Here is a 23,074-nt window from a genome sequence, read left to right as displayed (position 1 = left end):
CTTGAGTTCTTTATATATTTTGGAGATCAGCCCTCTATCAGATGTGGGGTTGGTGAAGATATTTTTTCATTCTGTAGGCTGTCGTTTTGTCTTATTTATGTGTCATTTGCCTTACAGAAGCTTTTCAGCTTCAGGAAGTCCCATTTATTGATTGTTACTGTCAGTTTCTGTGTTACTGGTATTATATTTAGGAAGTGGTCTTTTGTGCCAGTGTGTTCAAGGCTACTTTCCACTTTCTTCTCTTCTATCAGGTTCAATGTAACTGAACTTATATTGAGGTCCTTGATCCACTTGGACTTGAGTTTTGTGCATGGCAATAGATATAAATCTATTTGCAATCTTCTACATGTTGGTATCCAGTTATGCAATCACCATTTGTTAAAGATTCTTTCCTTTTTCCATTGTACCGTTTTGGCTTCTTTGTCAAAAATCAGGTGATCATAGGTGTGTGGATTAATGTCTGGGTCTTAGATTTGATTCTGTTGGTCCAAATGTCTATTTCTAGTTAATACCAAGCTGTTTTTATTACTATAGCTCTATAGTAGAGTTTGAAGTAATAACCAAATCTTATTTTAGAATTTATACAAGTTAAAGACAACATCAATTTCATAGATGACTTGACCCTCTCTATAAAGCCATTTCAAATCCTCTGTAAAGAAAAATATTTTATAATGAGATTGTGAGGGTATTTCAAGACAAGGAAATGAAATTTAATCTGTTTTCTTCTTCTGCAGGAAGTCACCAAGGCCGTCCAACCCCTCTTGCTAGGAAGAATCATAGCTTCCTATGACCCAGATAACAAGATGGAGCGCTCCATTGCCATTTACTTAGGCATAGGCTTGTGCCTTCTCTTCATTATCAGAACATTGCTTCTTCATCCAGCCATTTTTGGTCTTCATCGCATTGGAATGAAGATGAGAATAGCTATGTTTAGCTTGATTTATAAGAAGGTAATACTTTTGGGGGGAGTGTTTTTTATTGATTTTGTTTTGTTATTTCAATGTTGGGGATTGAACTCAGGGCTTCCTGTATGCCAGCAAGTTCTTTGCTGGGTTTGTCACCCTGCACAGTCTCAGGTATTCTACATGGCATATCTTTGATGCCCTGAATTAGATTGTGAGCTCTAAAAATTTAGGATAAGTATGAAAATAGATCTCAGTTTTGCCTGTCTGTGAAATAAATGGCAGGAATAAGTACTGTTTTATTTATCCTTAGTAATTCAATTTACCTCAGTAGACAGTTAAGTGCCTTCTATAACTTAACAATATCACGGATGCCCTTTTTTAAGAGAAGGATTTGAGTGATTTTGCTTTGGGAGTTTTTGTTGTTTCTTGAATTACTGAAAGTTGAACCCAGGGCTTCACACACAATAGACAAGTGCTATAGCAATGAGCTAAATCACCATCATTTTTTTAATCCGCTCTTTTTTCAGTTAAAATGACAAATATCAGTATGAAAGTCATTTACAAAATATCACCTTGTGGTAAAATGCTATCTGTCTTTATATTTGTTAACAATAATTCAGTATGTTATTGTCATGGTTAACCTAAGCATAGGTGGTGACTGTCTCACAGTGGTAACTTGCATCTACTGTCTTATTTTGATTTGGATTTTTGTCACCCAGCAAGTCCTCTAACTATAAAGGTTTTGAAATACCAATGCATTGAAATCATAACTTATTTCTCTTTTCTGCCTGTGTTAGCTAGACAAGAGCCTAAATACTCTAGGAATGATTTAAATCAATTCAAATGAACATTTAGCTACCTAAATGTGGTCTAAATTTCTAACAAAATTCAAAGTTATTTCAATGGCTTGTGCTTTCTCCAATCTGTATATGTGCTTTCCCCTACCAAGTATTTAAAGACATATATATTGGTGGCATCATTTATATCTTCCCTTTTTCTTTGCTGTTTTCTTTCTTCAATGACAAACTTTATATACTTGGCTTATGAGGGCTATGGATATGAAATTGACCTCTAACAAGTAATCCATAAGACCATTATAGTACACACTCAAGGCCAACAGTGTAATAAAATCTTGATAGCCATACTTTATTGTTCAAAAAAGGCTTTTATGGAGGCCGAGAAGAACAAAAGGGAGTCAGAAGTTTAATTTAATCTCTTAAACTACAATCTCATCAAATCCTAATTCCCAGGAAAACATGATAAATCAACAAAACTTTTTAGAGAACATGTGTAATGTACAATCAACAGAACTTGCTATCATAGAATATTCAATTTACTTTAATAAATACCTGTTAAGAAGTAATTACTTTATATTGTAATGCTGATAACTAAGGATATATATGTATATATGTATATTTATATATGTTATACTAATAAATGAATTAAATGTGATCTAATTTTATTTACCCACAACTCTCTACTGCAGGTACTGTTATTTTTATTTCTTATTCTTTTAATGAATATAAAACCTATAACTAAAGGAAGAACTATATTAAAAACTACTTCAAATTTTCAGAATAGGCAAATCACAATCTTTGATGTGAAATTGTTTTCAGGCATTAGTAAAAACAAAAGTGTGGAAATATATTCCTGAGGCAAAGGGGATGGGAAGTAAAAAAAGGAGTATGGTTAGTTTGTGACCAAGTCCTCATTTAATAGTTCACACACACACACACACACACACGCGCGCGCGCGCTTTTTAGAAATACTAATGAAGAGTCTGAAGCTCTTCCATGTGCATTTCCATTTCAACATCAGCTACCTGTGAGGTTGATGATTTAGTTTATCTTGCAAACCACACTTGCATTCCTGTGTTGGCTCATGCCAGAGTGTGAGTGCATCTTCGTGTTGCTCTTGGTTGGTCCTAATTGCGCTTTGTCTTTGCTCTCTCCATGTTTCATATCCTTCCCCATATTCATCCTGTTTCAGGCCCATGGCATATATGATCCTTCCTAAAGTATTTTAAATTATATAGTACAGAAAGTCGCTCCCTTTAAAATTTGGAAACTATAATACATTTTACTGAAAATAATGAATATAAACACAAACTGGCCCATGAATATGAAAATTACCAAAATAACAATAAACATTTACCATGTGTATATTATGCATGCGGCTTCATGTTTTACCCTGTGTATAACTTTTCCTGATGCCAAAACTTTCTCTAAGACACATGTAACACCTGTTATTTATCTCAGTGAGTTCTCCCTCCCCTCCTATTACTCTAGTAATATTTTGTGATTAACTACCATGACACTTCTTGTGTTGGCCTGTCTTAAAATTATCCATTGTTTTATTTCTGCCTTTATATAGTCATTCATATTTTTCTAATCCAAAGTCTGAGCCCACTATACATTCTGCCTTCCTTAACACATATATATTTATAGAAATTATATAAATATTTCCATATATAATATATTTATAAATATATATATTTCTTCGTATACACATATATATGTTTCTAAGAAAGAGATAATATTAATTTCCAATGCATTCAGGACAATGATTTGAATCTATTAAATGCTCCACAAATATATGATGAGATGAAACAATAAATGTGTCAAAGTTTTGCTGCCAAAGCCATCTAACAACAAATAACCTATTAAATTTTACAAAGGATTATTCTTTTATTAATAATGAAATCATTTAATAATGTTAAATCATTAATGTAAATAAATGTTTCTAATTAATGATCTTTTATGATCTATTTTCTTTGTAAAATTTGATGACTTTGGCCAGGTAGTCGTGGAGTACGCCTTTAATCCTAGCCCTCAGGAGGCAGAGGCAGGCAGATCTCTGTGAGTTCAAGGCCAGCCTGGTCTACAAGTGCTAGTTCCAGGATATGCTCCAGAGCTACAGAGAAACCCTGTCTCAAAAAACAAAACAAAACAAAAAACAATAAAACAAAATTGATGACTTTGTTTTGTAAACATAAGTATATTGATTCAGACCTTGGAGGAGGGGAGACCTTACAGGGAGGGAAGCATAGAAAAATGTAGAGCTCAATAAAAATCAATAAAAATATTGATTCAGTTACTCATAACATACTTTTATTGACTTTGACAGATCCACAGAGTTGGTGAAATAATTTATGAGAAAATTAACACCAGGTTTCACTATCTTAGATTTTATCTTTTATTCATAATTTTATACATTTTTATTATTTTACATTTTCTTATACAATTAAGTTCAGTCATCTTTATCCTCATTTTCTCTATCATTCCCTGTCCTTTTCAACTGGAACTCATCTTAGCAAGTACCTTCCTACTTCCATGTCTTTGTGTGTGGTCCATTGAGTTTAATAAGAGCATAGTGGGAGATTATTTAGTGGAGCAGGAAAAGCTTATATGTTTGACATATAAATATGGCACCAGTGACAAGATAATATGACACTCCTCCCTAACACGCATGAGACTGCCTCCATCCATCCTGATATGTTTCATCCTGTGCAGATAGCCTCAGCTATAAAGAGTTCATGAGCGCGACTGATAAGTCCTATGAAAACACTTCTTCCTACTGTCTACCTTTCCTAAAGTCAACTCATATATTCTCTGTGCCCCCTCTTCTGCCATGTTCTCTGAGTTACGGGGCAGGGCTGTGAGTGATTCAGTCATCTCATACATGGTCAAACATTCCTCCATCACTTATTTACCACAATGGGGTCAGTCGTAGGTTTCTGCAGTCACCAGTATCCACTGTCGTAAGAAACTTTTCTGAGTACAATCCCTAATCTATGGTATGAAGAGAAGTAGTAAGAAGGTAGCTTGATAATATGAGCATTGAGTAGAACATCAGTTAACTGGTTGCCACCTGTAGCAAGAGACCTTCTAAAGCAGAGACTCTTAGCCAGGGTTACAGAACCAAGCATAAGCTCCCTGCTGTGGAGCTAGTTACCCCCGTAAGAAGCATGCTATCGCTGAACCAGAGGGCACATTTTACAAAGATACATGGTTACTGTAGCTTATTAGAGTCCCAGTTGGGTAAGATTAATGATGCTGTCTTCCCTAGCAGTTTGTGTCCTGTACACTTCTGGCATTATTAAAGCCAGCCAGTAGGGAGGAAGCTTGCAGCTCAGCTCCATGTCTTGTGACAGTAGTATGTATACAGTATTTTCAGCAGCAGCAGAGTCTTACCATCAAATTCTGGAGGGTAACCAAGAGCATTGCTGAAAGCCTCCTTGGTCAGTCACTCATAGGCAGCTAGCTGTCCCATACCCAGTACCGGAACTTTGATTATTGGTGGCTTTTGAGAGAAGCATCATCCAGGAAGGAGACCTCTAAACTTTTTAAGGATCTTTTTGTTTGTTTGTTTGCTTGCTTCCTTGGTTTAAAACCTCATTCTTAGTCACTGGTGGTGCACACCTGTAATTTTAGCACTCAGGAGGCAGAGCCAAATGGACCTCTAAGTTCAAGGCCGGCCTGGTCTACAGAGCAAGTTCCAGGACAGCCAGGGCTACACAGATAAACCTTGTCTCAAAAGACCAAAACAAAACAAATAAAACAAAAGCTCTTTTATTCTTAGACCTGTACAATAGTGATACTCAGACTATAAATTTAAACTCATACATACACACACATATTTATATGTATACATGTGCAGCTATTATTAATTTCTTAAGGCATGACATACAATACAGGCAAGACAAGCAAGCATTAATAATAATGTTTACAAATCTCTATATTAAATCATCCTGATAATTGCTATTTGGGAACACACTCCATTATCACAAGGCATAGCATGTGTTTCCTTGCATTATGCTTGACAGAGACAGATCATGAGTAAATTAGTCTCTGCCAATGTATTTTTATGCTTATTAGATTCTATTATTGCAAACAGTATCCTCACCTGACAGTCCCATGTGGAACTACATTCTGCTAAAGCTAGCATAGATAAAACTGGGTAATAACAATTCTGAAGCCATTCAACAGAGTGAATGCCTCTCCCACCTGAAGCAGAGGGAAGGTGGCTTTCTACCCTACTGCTTTGTGAATGCTCACACCTCACTTAGGGCACTGTACACCCCTTAGCTGTCCTATGAATCTGGCTTTAATAAAGTCTTGAGATTGTATTTTTAAAGGTAATCTTATAAAGCAGAGAGGTTTTTCATGTGGCATTTTCATTTATCCTTACTGTTAGTTGCCCTCTCTCCTCCCCTTGGTCTCTCCTATCTTCCCACTTGAGTCCCTGCAGAGATGGCTCTACCCTCATTATCTCTCAGCCCTGGCCTCCATTTCATGCCTGCTGTATAATACTGTCCTCCCTCCCTCTCTCTAATGCCTCTCTCTTATCCTTCTGATTTTTACCAACGCATTGTTGTACTTAATATTCTAAAAGTTCACTGTTGAGATCCTCACATAGGAAGAACAGGTAGGATTTGTCCTTCTGGGCCTGGCTTACCTGACGCAGGATAGTATTTGTTTCATTTCTAAAAAACAATGTTAAAAAAAAGCCCCTAAAACTCAAACAAAATGATTTAAAAAAAAAGACTCAAGCGAACATTTTACAAATGGGTATTTAAATACAGTATCAATCTTATTGTCAAAGTCAAAAAGTTAATATAAAAACTTTTTAATATAAAAATTTATTTCAATGTAATATTTGCTTTTCAGTTGAATAGTCATAAAGCTGAGAAAGTATGAACTTAATGAATATGAAACAAGGCTGATCATCCACTTGAAGTATATATAAGGTCCTCTACTTTACTAATGTGTTATTTATGAATACATTTTACTTTTGTTTGTTGATATCACCTAACTTCTTTTTTTCTTTTAGACTTTAAAGCTGTCAAGCCGTGTTCTTGATAAAATAAGTATTGGACAACTTGTTAGTCTTCTTTCCAACAACCTGAACAAATTTGATGAAGTATGTACCCACTGATTAAATGTTTTATGCATTTTATTAGAAATCAAACAACACTAAAGAAAGATTTATCTGCACCAGCTAACAGTGCTAAGTAGTCAAGTCCCTCCCATCTCTAGTTCGGCTATTTCTGGAAGCTGGGAAGGCTCAGAGCACCCATTCTGAGGTCAGGTAAAATTGCCCAACTGAAACATACCCCAGCTTGCCCTTAATAAGGTTTTTCAAAACTTAATCCTTATCAGACTTTGCTTCCTTTTAATATAATACTTTAAATTGTTATTTACTTTGGCTAAATATGATACTTTGGGCAGTTTTTGTTCTGTGTTGCCTTATGTCACAAATAAATTCAAGGTCTTTGAGGACAGATACTTTGTTTTATTTATCTTTTCATTTTTAGTATTTAATTTAACAAAAGTTAAACAAATTACTGTTAAATTGAGTACCAGATGTTGAACTATTCAGGTGTGTGTGTGTGTGTGTGTGTGTGTGTGTGTGTGTATACCAAGTCTCTGAGGAGAGCCTCTTGTTCTCACTTGGTCTAATGTGAGGACACTAGCTTTATTTTTAAAAGATATTAAAATCTGGGCACAATTCCTAGGATATCCAGTCCCATTCCACTCTGTGGGAGGGGGGTGACAATGTATTTTAAGATGCAGTGACTTGAAATTCTTTCCTTGAGGAACCTGGTCTATGCATTGATTAAGCCCAGTACTATGCTTTCATACTAAGAACATCTACAATTTAATGTGCTCAGAACCATGAGTTCCTTGAGTGGACAAATCCTCAGCACTCTTCCCTTCCCCCAGCATGTGTTTCTTTGCTTGTTTGTTGAGGGTGAAGTGTAACATGTCAGCTGCTCTTCTCTGTGCTTTTGTTTTTCAGGGACTTGCCTTGGCACATTTTGTGTGGATTGCTCCTTTACAAGTAGCTCTCCTGATGGGACTTCTCTGGGAATTGTTACAGTTCTCTGCTTTCTGTGGCCTTGGTTTACTGATAATACTTGTCCTTCTTCAGGCTATTTTAGGGAAGATGATGGTGAAGTACAGGTAGTGATCTTTGTCACACCTTGAAGGAATTTAACTTGGGCTTCTCTGTGCCGGGACCAGAAAACTATGGGATATCACTAAAAAGGGGTTGTTTCAATGGTATCAGTAATACATCATATACCAAAAGGGTATTTTTCCCCTATTGGTCTACAGAATTTCTTTATAAAAGTTTTAAGGTTATGTACATTTTTATACTCATAAAATTTAGGTAAAGTGGTTATAGTATTTATATGACCTGGAAGAAATGCCTAAATTTTGTATGGAACTTACTGGCTTTTCCTATCCCATATTGTATATCATTCTACCAAAGCTTTTATTACTTTTATTATGGAATGCATCTGTGGTATGAGTCATAATACATGTTTATGACAGAGAACATATAGAGTTTGCCAGCTGAAATGTCATAGAAAGCTGCAATCTGGGGACTCGAGTCTTTTTTATTTTTTTTAAAAACATTTATAATTTCATTTGTTTCACAAAATAGAAGTTATCACCTCTTTGATAAGGATTGGATAAAGGACAAAGTCCAAAATTCATATAGTGGTGGTTGTTTGACATTCAGAGGCATCTATTAAATGATAGAATTACTTTTGTTACCATCTGCTTAATAACAAAATATTTATCTACATAATAAAAGAAATATGAATTTCCTTAAATTTTGAGTAGTAATTAGTAAATAATTTGACTTCTTTCTGTTATTGATTGGTTGATCAAGTGATTGGTTTACAGAGAACAGAGAGCCGCAAAGATCAATGAAAGACTTGTGATCACAGCAGAAATTGTTGATAATATCCATTCTGTTAAGGCATATTGTTGGGAATCAGCGATGGAAAAGATAATTGAAAACCTGAGAGAGTAAGTTGATATTGTTACAATTTTATACTTAACATTTAAAAACGACTAGTCCAGTAGAATTCAAACATATGTTCTAAGCTATACTATTATTTATGCATCAGTTGCATAAAGTCACTTTGATGAGTTAATGTTTTGTTTTGTTTTTGAAACAGGGTCTCACTATGTAGGTTTTTCTAGCCTAGAACTCAGTATGTATCTAGACCAGGATGGCCTAGAACTTTAAGGCATGTGCCACCATGCCAGGCTCTGGTTTACATAGCTAATCATGTAGTTCATTTGCACTGTGAGGATTTGTATCCCTTCTGAATGAGTCTTCTGTAGTTGTCTATAATTGTTTAGTACCTTAACTGAGTTAAAACAATGACAAAGACGCTGGGGACTAATGGAGATCATAAGTGGAACTGTTAAATAGTTCTGAGAGGAAAGGTAGATGCTGTATGACACTGTATCACATACATTTGGGCAAACTGTACCTGTTATTCTGAACCTTAGGAATGACAAAGGAAGTTTTCTCAGTGTTGCCCATGTAAATTGCTCACAGGAGGTGAAATCAGTCCCTGTAGCAAAAGCCATCTCCTGAGATGGAGTCAGTACTTGGCACCTGTGTGTGTTGTCTTCTTTCATCTCAGATAACCTTTCACAGATTAGTAAAGATTATATCTGGCAATAAAAAAAATAAAAGAAAAGAAGACTACAGCACAGACTGAGATGTAATTACATTATTTCTCGCAAAAAAAATAGAGTACAGCAAAGACTGAGATGTAATTACCGAGATAATTTTGGGTAAAAGAAAATTGTGCATTGGTATAGCCATATAGCTGATTTTCTTTAGTTGGCTTTCCTGTCCTCTGGACTACAATCAAGGAAAACTTAGACTTCTGGGGTAGATGCATCATTATGGAGACAACTGATGTAAAGAGCAGGACAGTTTGAAGTATTTCACAGGGGAAAAAGTGCTCTTTGCAGTGGTGTGAATTTGGGCTGTTTCATATTCAGGCTGCATAGACCCATGGACAGTGGTAACTGAACCTCAGGTGTGTGATTGGAATAACAAAGGAAATGCTGAAATGTTAAGTCCTTCGCCATGTAAATAGAAAGACCAAAAGAGTAGTTATTTCCCAAACATTATTGGTCACCTGTTTCTGTTATGCCTTTCAAGATAAATCCAGGAAGTCATTGCATTTTCTTTCCAGAAACGTCCTCAAAGATCTTGGGGAATTGTTCCGTTGAGGAGAGTTGTTTTTCACATTAACAAGTTGAGAGCACCACAGCACTCTGCCTGTAAACACAGCCATGGCAAGAGGTGTGAGGTTATCAGAGGATCCAGTTTTCTCAGGCTTCCTGATAAGCTCACAGACAAGTTGTTCTTGTGGCTGACTTTTTCTGACATTGATATTTTACCAATCTCTTCCTCAAAACATGAAATCCATCTTTCCTGCTCTGTGTTTTGGTTTGGCTAATTCTGATAGCATTTGTCTGGTTGTAACCTGTCTGATACAGCATGAAATTGTTACCTGAAAAAGCTGGAAAGTGCTTCCATAAAAGGGAAAGTGAGAATTGCTGTTACTCAGCAGAGCAAATACAGTGTTCTAGGAGAGACTGGTGGGATGCTTTTCTGAAGGATAATCACCTCAGCCTGAGCCACTGTTGAACTGGGCCAAAGGCTCCTTGAAAAAAAAAAATACGCCTTTTATTGCTCTTCAGTAATAAAGGGACTGTAATTTTTTATAAGAAACTGATAGAATATTTTTATAACATAAAATGTTAGGGACTTTATAATAGTTTCTCAGTGGTTCTGCAAATTTTCCCCTGTGTGACCTTTCCTTCCAACTTTGTCAACTGTCTAATATATTTGAACAACTTTGAAACCTTGATATCATTTTTAAACAATTCTATCATCTTATAAATACTAACCTAAGAGAAAAGTGTTACAGATTGCATTCTATTAGATTTTCTGCTATGTTATCACCTAAGCTTAACTACCTCTCTCAAGGAAAGTATTATGTTTCTCTCTAGTGATGGAATCATGAGGAAATACCGACTTCCTTTAGATGACATAGGTAAAACAGGCAGACCTCAAACCATAACCCACCTTCAATACAAATTTACTGAAAGACAAAACACTGCACCTAATTAGCCTGATCATAATGTAGGTTATGCACATGACCTCTGTCAGTGAGCTCAAGTAGTGCATTGTTTTCTTTGAAGACTTAAAAAATATTTCCTTTTAGTTCTAACACGTGAGAGCGTCAGTTGTTTCTTTGAATTCGAGGTCTGTGGAAGTGTAGTGTCTGCATCTCAGGTACCCCATTGCACCAGACCATCTCAACTATTGCTCCTTTTGGAGAGAGCTTTCCTTTTGTGTTTAACATTGGCCTTTGACTCTACTGGTTGCAGATGATCACGAGGGTCTTGAAGCTTTATGGCTTCAAGAGTGCGGAGGAGCAAGAGTGGGTTTGAGGTTGAGGGGAATATTGCTCTCGGTTCTTGTGACATCCCCATTAAATTAAATTAAATTAAACTAAATAAGGGGTTAAATCATTTAACCCCTTCCTGTGTGTCTTAAAAAATAATAGTTCACAGTTGGAGTTCAGACGAGAGGACTGTACCTGTGTGAGGCTTGACTGCAGGTCATTACACTGAAGAGGGAGGGTTTGAAGACACACCTACAATACAATGACTTGGCTTCTTTGACGGCAGAGTAGCTTCTGGGAAGCTAGTGCAGTACCTCAGCATCAGTAGATACGGCTCGGAGAAGAGGATGCCCAGTAACACATTTCTTGGCTGTCTTGTATCCAAGTTAACCTCTATGAACCTCTCCTCATGCCATTGCCAATGCTATTTAAAACCAAGCTAGAATCTTTCTCTTCCACACGACATTTCATGTTTTAATAATGAAGTCTCTAAAGATATAAAATTGAAATATTTTTAGATAATACAATATAAATTAATTTTAATAATATAATTAAAATTTTCATTATGATAGTAATTGAAGTTCTTAATTGTTTTACAGCAATGTTAACAAGTATTCTGTAAAAAACATGGTATATTCACTAACAATCACATGAGCTAATTGAGCCCAAGAGAGATTCTATAACTTGCCCAAACTATAGACTGTATGCTCAGATTTTATATTCTATGACACCTGACATTTAAAAAGAAAGTAACATCTCACATCTTCTGTTTTCCACAGGGTGGAACTGAAACTGACCCGGAAGGCAGCCTATATGAGGTTCTTCACCAGCTCTGCCTTCTTCTTTTCAGGGTTCCTTGTAGTCTTTTTATCTGTGTATCCCTATACAGTCATCAACGGAATCATCCTCCGAAAAATATTCACAACCATTTCTTTCTGCATTGTCCTGCGTATGTCAGTCACACGACAGTTCCCCACTGCTGTACAAACATGGTATGATTCTATTGGAATGATAACAAAAGTACAGGTAATTTCCATAACTACATCCTTATATGATTCTGAAGCATTTTAAAATTTGTATAGTGGGAGAACTCCCTAAATTTTTTTTTGTTGTTGTTTTTATTTCTGAATGGGTAGGATTTCCTCTCCTCATTTTCATACAGGGTCTCATGAATCCTGACAACGAAGGTCTAATGAAATGAAATCTCACCCAAATAATCAGTGAGTAGTAAGTTCTAGGCAGCTTGTAAACATCCAAAAACATTGAAAAATATACTTCATGAAGAAGTTATAAAATGTTTCAGTTAGGGGCTAGAGATGGATCCGTGGTTAAGAGCATTGCCTGCTCTTCCAAAGGTCCTGAGTTCAGTTCCCGGCAACCACATGGTGGCTCACAACCACCTGAAATGAGATCTGGTGCCCTCTTCTGGCCTGCAGACATACACACAGATAGAATATTGTATAATAAATAAATAAATAAATATTTCAGCTAACCCTGGAATGACCCACTCAAACTTCTCTAGCCTTTTTCTGGATAGTATGAGGGATGAAAGTGGCATTTTGTGTCACATTAATTACTGCAGGATGCCAAAGTAGCTTCTAGTAGTAAGACATCTTAAAGCTTTGAGGTGAAAGTTTATTCAGAGCAAATTGAGTAAACTTGCAAGGATAATGTATCATTATACTTTAATTTGTTTAAATATTAACCTAGAAATTAATCATTATGACAAATAGATGGGGTGGAGGGTGAGCTGGTTTAAGTGGTCCTCCATTGTTTACCTAAGTCTGCTGTCACAGATGGTGGCAGCATGTTATGTTAGCTTCTATATCTGTTTTATTTGTCTTTGAAATTTTGAATTAGTTGCTAGTAACTAGAAAGAGAGAGCTATCATGTGTACCCTTGTACACAGGCATACATGTGTGTAAACATATGCATGCACTGAGTGTCTTCTGACAAACTCAGATTTTTCTAGTAATTTGGGTCCCCATAGCTGTAGCAGCTGCCACTCTGTTGATTGCGTTGGGTGGGTTACTCAGTCTAGGGGTTTGTAACCCACCCTGCAATCAGTTATTCCAGGATCATGGAGGGGTACTATCTGGAAGAGAATGGGCTAGGAAGTAAGGAGAAGGCCATGCTAAGTTTGTCACAGCCTCCGTTTATTAGGGACGGGTTACAGTTTATATAGGGTAAGGAATGGGGGGGGGCACAGGGGCCTGGACTCTTGTCATGTGGTCCAGGTCACGTAGGCCAGGAGGTTACGTTCGGTCAGGTAGGCCAAGCAGTCATGAGTTGCCACACCTAGTTCCCTGGATAGCTGGAATGTGAGGCAGGTTCCGCTAACAGATAACAGTTAATTGGGTGTGGGGCAGGTTCTGTCAATAGAACGATTCTTAACATAATTATGGGTGTGGGGTTCTCTGCAGACTCCCCAAGGTGATGGTTCCTGTAATGATTTTTGGGAGGGAAATGGCTCATGACAGATCCCCCTTTCTTATATAAAGGCAGGTAGCTATTAAGTGGGGGGCACGAGGTCAGAGTCAACCATGGTGTCAGATCTAAAGGAGAAGGGACTGGGACAAAGAGAGACCCTCCTCTCGAATGGTGAAGCAATTTTACCTCTCATGGGAACAGAGGGGTGCCTTATGATTAGTTCCTTGGAGCTTCTCAAATAAAAGGTATCTAGCAAGACTTAAAGTAAGCAGACCACAGGGCATCCTGTCTTAGGCTTTGTGGAGAGCTTTCCTTGTACCTGGCACCATGCCATGTTGAGCCGGCCTTTACTGCCTCTGTATGGTGTGCTATTCAGGTGAGGATCCACACTAACTCCCGTCATTGGGCCCCTGCGTCTATCATTAATGAAAAACTGTGAGGAGCTCCTCAAACAAAAGATATAATGATATAATTTGGGCACCAATAACTCCATCTTCCAGACAAGAAGAAAGGGGCACCTTCCAAATCCAATATTCACCTTTTAGTCTGGCCTAAGGTATATCTCCTTCCTAGATGCCTATTCCACATAAAATTAGGTGTGGTGCCTGCCGAAAATTAGGTCAATGTAAAAGGGGTCTAAGTCTAAAATTTTTAACATATGCATAAAACCCAAACACTTTACAGCATGTGTCAAACCTTTTCTAACATCTATAAGCAGTTACAAATATCATTAGATCAATTGCAGTAAGAGTACAATGACATACATTGTTATTAAATACCACCAGTTCCAGTCTCTGAGCAACAGCGACAGGAACCCCAATCTTCCCCCTTCTTAAGTGAAGAGAGGTTAATATTTTAATTAAAATGAGTTTTGTGTCCCAAAGATTAAAGCAGATGTCTAGTCTGCACCTTAGCTCCAAAGCAAACCAGAGTTCAAACTGCAGAAGGAGCTCAGCATTTGTGCTTCAGGGCAGGTGGGATTCCTGGGTGAGGTGAGCTGGATTCAGGTGAAGCTCATCCTGGCACTTATCTCAGCTGGGTCTCCCTGGAGTCTCTAGAGGAAGAATGAGACCCTGCAGAGTGGCTTAGCAGGTTCTGTAATCAGGTACTCCTTTCCTTGGGGGCAGGAAAGGCTGGACCAAGGACCTCTTCGCATCGCCTCTGGAACTCCTCTGTATCCACAGCCTCGACATCAGGTCCAGCTTTTATTTTCTTTCTGTGAAAAAAAGCATAAACACATTCTCGACCCCAAATATAAATAGGTCGGGTTTTTTCATAATGTATTGCAAGGGCTTTTCCCCTTGCCTTAGCAAAGATCAGCTTGGTGTTATGCCAGATCCGTTTGCATCAGGATCTGCTTGGAACTTTTATAAGTTGCTTTGAAGGAGCCTTGTAATGCTCCACAATCTTTTTTTTTTTTAATTATTAGTCATATATGTAGTTCTTCCATTGGAAGAGCCATTTGTAAAATTTAGCATAAAATCCTTTAAGGGATTTTTTGCTATAACATTAGCAAAATACAGTTGTGTGACTTGTAGCAATGATCTGGGAAAAGACCATTGTTTTTGGCCTTTGAATTGAGCAAAGGCAATTGTCCAGGAATCAATCTTAAAATTATCAATGAATCTATTGTTTAAGAAACATTGATCATAGTCAATATTCTATTAAACCATTTTCCAGCTTTTATCCTGCCCTTTTGTATTAGACAGGCTACGGTTTTAAATTAAGAGTTTAATATCTTAACTGGCAAAACTGGGAAGGTTTAGCCATAAAAAGCATTTTTTTATAAAACTGTTGTAGAATAAGTTTTATATTTAATATACACATTTGCCATAGCTGAATTATAATTAATATACTGACTGTATTTGTTGATTATTGTATACTTTACCTGTGATTTATATTTTACCTGCTTAAGTACCTGTTAGGCAGCTGTTTTAAGCTCTTTATTGGAAACTGTTTTTTTAAGAATTTTACCTAGCAGCTCAAGGTCTTCCATAAGAATATTATAATTAGAGCTTTAACCATTGGACATCCAACCAAAAGTTTGTAAGCTATCCTCCTCTTAAGTTTTAAGTCTGCCTTGCAGATAGGAAAATGGGAAAAGGAAGCATTTTATCTACCCTCTCCGGCTTATCATACTCTCTTTCAGCCCCTTCTTTCTACCCGTTGCACCCCAAGGTTAAATGAACTTGAGTTATGTGATTAGACAAAATAGTGAGTGGCACTTAGGATCATAGTGGCTCTGTGATTAATCTTATTTCTATCATTGTAGTTGGGTGGAAAAATGAGACAAGAAAGAGGGAGAAGAGGGCAGAGAGATAAGAGAAGTGAGAATAAAACTGAATAGTAACACAAAAAACATCTGAAAAAATATAGAAGTAAATGAGACAAACAAAAGAGGAAAAGAGGGAGGGAAGGAGGAAAGAAAGAAAAGAGGCCAGGTAGGACTAGTGAAGACTTCCTGGTGCACAGATTTAGTAATATGCTACATCTTCTCTAGGAAGAATGTAGTTTGGAGTCTCTGATGAAGCCCTTTCTTAAAAGTAGTTATATGAAGTTTTTATACGTTCCCTTTATCTAGAGAAGTGATGATAGTGATGTTGCTTATAAAATTGTGTTCTTTTCCTTTGTACTGACCTTGAACTGAGACATGAGTGAGTAATTATTAGGGTTTCATTAAAAATTAATATTCCATATAATAGTTTAATAAAGAAGCAACTGTGTACTAATGTCTAATATATAAAACTAATTTCATAAGCTAATATATTTAAAGAGTATATTTCGACTGAGATGAGTCCTGCTGCTTAATACATTAACTTTAGGACAATTATAAAGTTATTTTATTAAATAATTTCTAATTTAAGACACTGTACGAAGATAAAACAATGCATCCTTGTTATTCCAATTCTATGATTAAAAGCCCTTACTCTCTTTATTGGCTAGGATTTCCTGCAGAATCAAGAATATAAGATGCTGGAGTATAACTTAATGACCACAGATGTGGTCATGGAGAATGTAACAGCATTCTGGGAGGAGGTGAGAATTCCTAAACATTGTAGGTTTTTTTAATACATAAAAATTGAACCTTTTCCTTTTCATATATCTAAATTTCTACTCAATAAATCATAACATTCAAATGATACTATAACTGATAGAGCTATGAGAAGGGGATGTTCTGTGTTATAGAGTGAAAAGTGGGAGACCAGTCATTAAATGCATTATAAAAGCCCTGTTTCTTTAAAATCATGTAATCGATTTCATCTAACAGGCCAGGAAGATGATAGGATTCAATACTAGAGTTGAATCTTCTCTCTGCAATTCATTTTCCGTGTAGTCCAAATTATATTACTTTCAAGTTGTCAAGCAGCTAGTGTCTTCATCTATAAAATGAAGATACAATCTTCCTAATAATAAAATGATTTACATGGATTGCTTATTTGCTCACTTTGCATGTAGGGGTTCCTCAGTGAATATTAAGTTCTCTGATCATGACTTCTAAGGCTCCCCTGCCTGTCACTATTGATGACCCATTGAGTCCCCATGAGCAGCTTCCAGCATTTTACCCTCTCTGTGGTGTGGGAGACTTCACCTCGGCTCACTGTTAGTGAACTGATGATGTGCAAATGCAAGTCTCTGGTCCTAGTTTCAATGCTGAATTCCATGCATGCTCTTCCCGTGTCTTGCACGCTCCTTATGCACTTCATATTCATCACCCCTCAAGCTTTACTGTCTCACTTGGTCCAGCACATTCTCCATCTCCTTTGATGGCAACACCTGAGTGGCAGGTCTAGAGTGGGTTACATAGCATTCTTTGATTAGATAAAATTTATACTTACATTTTAGTCAATTGGGGCTGGAGGCCTTTAAGTAAAGAGGTTGCTCAAATACCCATGGTAGAGCTAAAATATCAATCAGTCTTGGTTTCTCATACCTCAGAGCCATTTCCAAGACATCACACTGCATATTGCTACTTATTATTTAATGGTACAAATAGAGGGGTAGAGTATACTCAGTAGCAGAGTACTTGCGTAGTGTGGACAATGGCCTCAATTCAGTTGCCAGGACTTACAAATGAAAAGATGGAAAGTAGAAGGAGGAAGAGGAGAAGGTGGAAACTGTTGTTTAATGTCTAAAAAGTATTTCCCTTTAGTGCCCTCAACACTTACTTACAAGGCTGGAGAAATTTTACTTATTATTTGGTCCACTTACAAGAGTTTTTCTTATATAACAAGAGCAAAAACCATGCCCCTCTGTATTTCTATCACAGTGTTATTGATTAAAAGCTAAACCATCTAGTAGAAAACTTTTCAGAGTTTATACATTATAATATTGTCTTTCAATTAAACTTAAGAGTGCTTAATGAATGTGAAAATGCTTGTAAGTACATATCAAGAAAAAGCAGTGAAAGTTGGATCTCATCTTGTGGATTAGACTTTAAGTCCAATCACAAAGTGGTTGGTTACTAGCATAACAGTTGTGTGACTGTTGCGCTAACAGGCATGCCAGTAAGATTGATGCTTGCTTTTCTCCTTTGGTAGTTTTTGTAACACCTAGGAACACAATGAAAACTGTTCAGTAGTGATGAAGCATCCAGGTGAATCCAGTTGTATTTCTCCATGTTCTATTAAATGTATGGTATCTTTAGGAATAGGGACTTACTGTCAAGCTCTGAACGGTAAGAGGAAGTCAAGATGATAGATAGAGACACAGGAAGTAGAAGTCAGGGACAGGGAGTTTGAGAGTCTTGTTCAAAACCATAGGATAAATGGGGCTTCAGGATCTCAGCTGAGAAGGAAAGACAGCTGGTTGTGCTCTATATATGCCTGAGCTTGCGGGCTTTCACCCCAGCATCTGGTGCCTGTCTCTTTATTGATGAAATTGGATGGTTAAGAGTTTGTTAAAAACAACACCTAACACTGTTTTGTTTTGTTTTAATTTGTTATCCTTTGATGTCTAGTTGGGACATTATAACTATATTTTTAATTTTCTTATCTTTAAAAATATAGTGCTTTTTATTAATTTTGAGAAATATATATATATATATATATATATATATATAAAAGAAATTTTATTACATTCACCTTCCATTCTTCCTCTTAACTCCTCCTAATCAAATTCCCACTGTTGGATTTTAGAAATAGTCTTTAATGCAGAAGTAGTATATTTGAAATGTGTGGGATCCCTACATTTGACATCTAAGTGAAATACATTGTTTCTTCTTTCAGTATCTTTTACCTTTTCTTTTATGGGTCTCTTGTTTCCAGACATCTTCATTCCTTTTGGTGCTATTGTTTGGGTCTCAAGTGATTTTTCACATTCTGGAGATACATTATTAAGATGAGCATCATAGTGGGGGAGGCAATTGTTTGGTATAAAATGAGGAAAGAACAACTGGGAGGCCCCATTGGATTCTAAGAAGTAGCAGACAATGAATTCTCAGGCAGGTTAACTTTAGGAAAAAGTATCTTAAGATGATGAGGGCCTAAAAATAGACTCCCTTAAAATTTGGCACACAGGGTTCTTTATGACTACAATTTAATGCTGTTTATTTAATTTTGCTTTGAAGACAGTATCTCATAACTTCCGTGGGGCAATGGGAGAGGCAAGCCATTTTCAAAAGGGGATTCCTCTCCACTGCACACATGCTCTTGTATAGATCAATTCCTTTGAAGTCTCTAGAACTTCGTCATATTTGTAGCCAGTGATAATTAATAAATGATTTGAGAAAATCTTAAAGAAACTACCTAGCAGCGTGAAATAATAGAAGTTAGGTTTGCATTGTAATTCCACTCAGAACTACTTGTTGGTGACTGATCATTTACCATTCAGAGTAGGAGTCCACAGTTTTAAAAGAGGAAGATTGTGAAACCTGCTTTATATATTATGATGAATTAATGGTATTACTAGATCTGTAGGAAAAGGGTATAAGTACTCTTCTTTCTTATAGTTTTGGTCCACACACACATGCGCACAAGCATGTACACACACTTTAGCTTTTAATGGTATAAAATTAATGTAATGATAAACAAAAGTCTGATAAAGGGAAATTGTTTTCTCATTGAATATATATCCATGATCTCTATCAAACCATGTGCTTTATAATCATTGATTATAAATTAATTTAATAATGCATATGTCTTATAATGGATCATGTACCATGTGTTTCTTAAACTGATTGCACATAAAGGTATCTATTGAAAATAACTGAAAACATTTTTATTTTTGCTGTGACTAAATAGGGATTTGGAGAATTATTGGAGAAAGTACAACTAAACAATGGTGACAGAAAACTTTCCAATGGTGATAGCGGCGTTGGTTTTAATCATCTTTGTTTTCTGGGAAATCCTGTGTTGAAAAACATCAATTTTAAGGTAGAAAAAGGAGAGATGTTGGCTATTACTGGATCTACTGGAGCGGGAAAGGTACTGTTTCTTTAAATTTTTTGAGAAATTCATACATGAGTACTATATTTACATAATTCCCATTTCTTTACCCTATTTCTAACAGCCTTACTCACTTATATTCCAATTCATAACATCTGTTTTGGTTATTATATATAATGTACTGGATCCATTTTGTGTTTCTTTTTTAATATTTTTAAATAATTTATTTTTATTTTATGTGCATTGATGTTTTGTCTGTGTGAGGGTGTCGGATCCCCTAGAGGTAGAGTTACAGGAAATTGTAAACTGCCTTGTGGGTGCTGGGAATTGAACCCAGATCCTCTAGAAGAGCTAGTGCCATCTCTCCACAGCTCATATATTGTGTTTCTTATATGCACATGTATTTAGAGCTGATCACTTGAGATTAGATAACCTATCAAGGAGCTCATTTTTGAAAAAAAATTTACTCTGCCTCCCAACCACTTTTGTTCACTTGTAATTGTTCATCCAGGGCAGTAGTTCTCAACCTGTGGGTTGCAATGCCTCTTGGGTTTTCTAAAGGATCACATCATTAGAAAGGTTGAGAACCACTGCTTTAAGGGATGGGACCTTGTGAGATTTCCTTCATCTGTGTTGTCATGCCAACTAGTGATGTCATCATGTAGGACTTGTTTAGGTAACAATATTTTAGATATTTCATAGGTGTAGTGTGTCATGTCTAAAAGATACTTTGTAGAAGCACACTCTGGCTCTTAGGATCTTTCGTCCTTCTCCCACAGTTTGTCCTAGGCCTTAAGTATAGAGGTTGAATTTTAGATATATCAATTGGGGCTGAGTAACCCATAGTCAGTTATTGTCTGCATTTTGATTAGTTGTAGATCTCTGTAATAGTTTCCATCCATTGTGAAAACATGTGACTTTGATAAGAGGTGTGAACTACATTTACCTGTGGGTATAGCGGTAAGTACTTAGAACCCAGTAATATATATATATATATATATGTATATATATATATATATATTCATATATATATCAATTTGTTGAGTCTTGCTTATTATATATTATGAAAATATGTCGAGTGAAAAGATGTTTAAGAAAATACTGTTCAGCGGTTGCAAGAACAACCTACTATGTTTATATAAACTTATGGCCTTTGGAGAGACAGCTCGGGAAAATCTAATCTGCTAGAAGGAAAAACTGCCCCAAGATCTGGGTCCTGATATGTAGTTGTTCTTTATTGATTAGAGCGATCGCACATTGAAGGACCAAAGGGATGAATTTGGAGATGAGTACGTGCTCTTGCTGTGGAGACCTACGCAATAGATCTTGTTTAGTCATAGTGCCGTTTAGGCAAAGTGCCCTTCAGTAATACAAAAATGTGTTCATTAATCCCTTAAATGCTATTCCAGAACATAGGAGGAAGGAATGGGAGTAGAAAGGAGGGAGGAAAACAGAGAAGGAAGAGAAGAAAAGAAGAATGGGGCTGTTATAAAAAACAGAAATGAAAACTAAGGATTCTGAAAGGGAATTTGTTTCTATTTTATATTAATCTCTTAAACATAAATTCTTTATTTTGAAGAGTTTTATCTGAGATTTTGGAAATAAAATGCCACAGAAATTTTCTAATTATTGTATATCTTGCTCTCTTTCTCTCCAATTGTTTTCCCATATGTGACATGGCCCTTTTAAATAAAAATTTTAAATAAAAATTTTCAGTATTTAAAGAAAACAATACCACAGGAGTCTATGTAGCTGTTGTAGGACACAGATGTCCTTCACCAGACTATCTGCCTGGGGTAGTATTGCTGTGCTATATAGAATTTTAAAAATGAATTGTCCACTACATGAGACATGTGTAAGGATAGCTTTGGAATTGCGGATTTGTTGAACTTAGCCATAATTAACTCTCAGGCAAGCCTATGAAAAACTGAAGACTAATTTCACCCTGGGACAGCCCTTGCCTCTCACGGAAAGCTGCTGTGAAGAGAGGAAGATCTGGGCCCACTCCCTGTCAAGAGTCTCACAGCTCGGGCATGGGGACTGCTGCTTGATGATAAGAGGAAGGAAAGGGGGTCTAGCAACAACATAGGGTTTTATAATTAAAACATAAATATTTAAAGTTAATTTTATACTTCTCTATTTGATGGTTTACTACTTAAACCTTAAAGATAGCCTAGTAATTTATCTACTTGTATGCTATGCCCTTATAGATGCACAGAGATTTGATATAGGTATCTTCAGAGGAGTATGGATATGTATTGAAGCTCACTAGTCTTTGGTTATAGAAAGTTTTCTAAGATGTAGTTAAGTGAAAAAGGAAAAGCTTTTTTGGGGTATGCTACATAATACTCCTCCTCCAAGGATATTAAGAAATAACTATAATATGGTTTTTAGGAGAGTTTATATTTTTCTACTGGTTATATTTATAATAGTTATGTACTTCATATTTCATTTTTATTTATTTTATTTTTTTATTATTTTTTTAATTTTCGAGACAAGGTTTCTCCGTAGCTTTTTGGTTCCTGTCCTGGAACTAGCTCTTGTAGACCAGGCTGGCCTCGAACTCAGAGATCTGCCTGCCTCTGCCTCCCGAGTGCTGGGATTAAAGGCGTGCGCCACCACCACCCGGCCATATTTCATTTTTATACACTTAGTTTATTCATAATGAATGAAATAATGAAGGTAAAATTAGTGTTTTTCCTTCTCTTACTACCAGTTTTTCTTTATAGTATACACACACAAACACTCACACACAGTAGACTATGAGTATTTTCTTTGTCAGCACACACACACACTCTCTCTCTCACACACAGTAGACTAAGAGTACTTTCCTTGTCAGCACACACACACACACACACACAGTGGACTAAGAGTACTTTCCTTGTCAGCACACAAACCTGAGTTTGAATCCCATACTTCCATATTAATTATTTTTAACCTGGGCATAGGAGCATCTGTATTGAGAGGCTGAGATAGTTGGATCCTAAGAGCTCTCTGGCAACTAGCATAGCTGAAACTGCATGCTTCAGTTCAGTGAGGAATCTTTCTCAATGCAACAAGGAGACAAGACGTAGAAAATAGTCAATATAACCGGTTCTGGCCCCTACATGCACACAGAAGGA

The 23,074-nt window shown here is 36.5% G+C and overlaps 1 protein-coding gene across 2 annotated transcripts in view; it reads left to right on the top strand.

Annotated features, from left to right (window-relative positions):
• Positions 1-23,074, top strand: part of Cftr (CF transmembrane conductance regulator) — a 144,690-nt gene that overhangs the window by 43,449 nt on the left and 78,167 nt on the right. For both annotated transcript variants that reach the window (XM_050145938.1, XM_050145940.1), the window contains 7 exons: positions 735-950; positions 6,738-6,827; positions 7,707-7,870; positions 8,600-8,725; positions 11,919-12,165; positions 16,513-16,605; positions 19,809-19,991. In XM_050145938.1, coding sequence (XP_050001895.1) covers positions 735-950; positions 6,738-6,827; positions 7,707-7,870; positions 8,600-8,725; positions 11,919-12,165; positions 16,513-16,605; positions 19,809-19,991 — 1,119 coding nt within the window. The remainder of the gene's footprint in view (positions 1-734; positions 951-6,737; positions 6,828-7,706; positions 7,871-8,599; positions 8,726-11,918; positions 12,166-16,512; positions 16,606-19,808; positions 19,992-23,074) is intronic.

Source organism: Alexandromys fortis, unplaced genomic scaffold, assembly GCF_014885135.2.
Source record: "Alexandromys fortis isolate MF-2015 unplaced genomic scaffold, M_Fortis_MF-2015_v1.1 scaffold_34, whole genome shotgun sequence".
In the NCBI taxonomy this organism is placed as follows: Eukaryota; Metazoa; Chordata; class Mammalia; order Rodentia; family Cricetidae; genus Alexandromys; species Alexandromys fortis.
Note: the sequence above shows the minus strand (reverse complement) of the source record. Positions and strands in the feature narration are given on the sequence as shown.